At 59.2% G+C, this 2,803-nt stretch overlaps 1 protein-coding gene across 1 annotated transcript; it reads left to right on the forward strand.

Moving 5' to 3' along the window:
- On the forward strand, positions 1 to 2,288 carry HMX3 (H6 family homeobox 3). Its single transcript, XM_014062800.2, has 2 exons — positions 1 to 470; positions 1,639 to 2,288. The coding sequence occupies exons 1-2, from the start codon at positions 131 to 133 to the stop codon at positions 2,286 to 2,288; spliced, it is 990 nt and encodes a 329-aa protein (XP_013918275.2). The 5' UTR covers positions 1 to 130.
- Positions 2,289 to 2,803: the final 515 nt, after the last annotated feature.

The following is a 2,803-nucleotide window of genomic DNA, read 5'->3' on the forward strand; positions in this document are numbered from 1 at the left end:
TTCTTTCCTTCTTTCCTTCCTCCCTCCCTCCCTCCCTCCCGATGCCAACGGCCAATTCGGAGCGACTCCCGAACGCAGTGTGAACGCTGTCCCGAAATCGGGGGAGGGGGGCGCCAAGCAAGGAAGAAAAATGCCGGAGACCAGCCAGGACGCCCCCAGCAGCCAGGCGCAGCCGCCGGCCGCGCCTTCGGCCGCGCCGCCCAAGGAGTCGCCTTTCTCCATCAAGAACTTGCTTAACGGGGACCATCACCCCAAGGCGCCTTTCAAGCAGACGCGGGCGCTGTTCTCTCCGGCCGCTAAGGGGGCTCTGGAAGGGGCTGGCTTCGCCCTCTCGCAGATGGGGGACCTCGCCTTCCCACGCTTCGAGATCCCGGCTCAGAGGTTTGCCCTGCCTGCCCACTACCTGGAGCGATCCCCTGCCTGGTGGTATCCGTACAGCTTGACCGGAGGGCATCTGCCTAGGCCGGAAGGTACTGACCAACCCCCCCCCCCCCCGCGTCTTCCCACCCTCCCCTTACGAGCTGTTCCTGAGGGAGCCGAAGCTTTTGGCCTCACCTCTGTTGCTGGGCCAACTTTTGCCTTGAATCGACCAGGCTCTTCCGGAGCGGTTTTCTCCCCCCCCCCAACCCCTCCCCTTAAATCGGGTGTATCCTAACTTCCTTGGCCAGTGGGCTTTCTCGGGTCAGTTGGGGAGATAGCCCCCGGGAGGAAAAGGATCTCCCTACACTTCTGGCGCCTCTAGATGCTGGCCCACTAGAAGGACCAGAGAAAGGGGAGAGGCGGTGTCCTCCAGCCCCAGACAGCTACGTGCTGGAGAGGAGCGCCGTTTCAAACCCGCTTCTCCCCTGTTTCTATCACCGCTTCGTTAACCTGTGCGTCACCTTAGAAAGCCTGGTTTCAATGAGGCTTATTAAGAAGAATCTCTGGTGCGTTGTATAACCGAGAGCTGGGCTGATTCCTTTTCTCACGTCCAAGAGACTCACTTGGAAGTAAGCCTAGTCAAAATAACCGGGCCTTAAAAATCGGTGTGTCCAAAAAGATAAATAAAAAAGGTGGGGGGAAAGATTCCTGAATGAATCCGTTCCCGAAATGCCACCGTGCTTTATTGGGGGGGAAAGGTAGAGGCGATTCGGACATTTAGGATCGCCGTCTTAAACTTGGCTTGCCGAGCTAATTGTTCCAATCCTCAGCTCGATTACATGAAAGTAAGTCCCTCAAAAATCAGTCAGGACTTTTCCTCAAATCCTTGTAGTTGGGCTAATGGACTGAGTGAGTTCTGAGAGTTTAGTATTCGGTGGTCTTAACTTCCCCAAGCAAAGGTGCAATTTCCTTAAGGGGTGAAGGAGATTGAGGGGAACCTTGTATCCAGAAATCTCAGCTACGACTTTCTGTATTTTTTCCATGTGCCGCAAGAACTGTAGAAGGGTGACTGGAGATGTACCGTAGTAAATGAGGGGCTTTTCGCGTCGAGTTCCCAGCGGTGCACTCTCTCCCCCTAGTACCTTGGGCATCCGAGGGTCAGGAGGCTCCGGGTTTTAGAGCCCGGAGCGAGAGCGTCCGCCGAGCCCTCCGGGGAATCTGGGCGCCTGGTTTGCGAGGCTGGGCTCCTGACTTTTTGTGCGCTTTGCTTCCCTCCAGCCTCCGTGGAGAAATGCCTGCTGCGAGATTCTTCGCCGGCCTCGGGAGGCACCGACAGAGATTCCCCGGAGGAGCCGTTGCTGAAGGCCGAGAAGGCGCTGGATACCAAGAGCCCCGACGAGATCATCTTGGAAGAGAGCGACTCGGAGGAGGCCAAGAAAGAGGAGAGCGGCGCCGAGGACTGGCCCAAGCGCGAGCCGGAGGCGGGCAGCCCGGAGAAAAAGCCGCCTTGCCGCAAGAAGAAAACGCGCACCGTTTTCTCGCGCAGCCAGGTCTTCCAGCTCGAGTCCACCTTCGACCTGAAGCGCTACTTGAGCAGCTCCGAAAGGGCCGGCTTGGCGACTTCGCTCCACCTGACCGAGACGCAGGTCAAGATCTGGTTCCAGAACCGGCGCAACAAGTGGAAGCGGCAGTTGGCAGCCGAGCTGGAGGCGGCCAACCTGAGCCACGCCGCCGCTCAGCGCATCGTCCGGGTGCCCATCCTCTACCACGAGAGCGCCGGGGCCGACGGAGGCGGGGGACCGGCCGGGGCCTCGGGGGCCGCGGGGGCGACCAGCGCGCCCGTCAGCCAGCCCTTGCTCACTTTTCCCCACCCGGTTTACTACTCGCACCCTGTGGTCACCTCGGTGCCGCTTCTGCGGCCCGTCTGAGAACTGCGCCCAACGGCCTGGGGCCAGGACCCTTTGGGCAGGCCCAGGGGGGGGACAGCGTGCGAGCCAGAGAGGCCGGGGTGGGGAGAGATAGGCAGCAAAGGGAAGTAGGGATGGAGGGATCGTGGATGGACAGAAAATGGGCCTGAGCAACCCGATGGGGGGGAAAGAGTCGTCCTTTCAGGCCTCCTTTCCAGGCGGCTCCCCCCCCCCAGATAGATGCTCTATCTGGAAGGCAGCAGCGACTCTTGCAAGGATGCGCAGGCCGAACGGAGAGCCAGCTTCTCCCGCCGTTCTTGCCCTTTGAAAGGAGGCACGCGTTAAGAAGAACCAGAATGTTTTGAAAAAGGGGAGCAAAAGAAGAAGGAGAAGAAGACGTAGGAGCCCGAATCTGGGTCCCGTAGAAAGAGGGGGTGACAAGGGATCGGGGCTGGCCTTTGTGTGTTTGGAATCTGATTCCATGGTAGTGTTTTTTGTTCAAATGAAGCGAGGATGCGAAAAGGGCAATAGGAAGC

Source organism: Thamnophis sirtalis, unplaced genomic scaffold, assembly GCF_051295495.1.
Source record: "Thamnophis sirtalis isolate CommonGarterSnake01/CBP01778 unplaced genomic scaffold, rThaSir2_p1.2 scaffold_11, whole genome shotgun sequence".
NCBI lineage: Eukaryota > Metazoa > Chordata > Lepidosauria > Squamata > Natricidae > Thamnophis > Thamnophis sirtalis.

Bases quoted from the DNA above. Each gene is read 5' to 3' on its own strand.
- HMX3 (XM_014062800.2), top strand. From the start codon at position 131: ATGCCGGAGACCAGCCAGGACGCCCCCAGCAGCCAGGCGCAGCCGCCG. The intron at 471-1,638 runs GTACTGACCAAC...GCTTCCCTCCAG, and splicing joins GCATCTGCCTAGGCCGGAAG to CCTCCGTGGAGAAATGCCTG.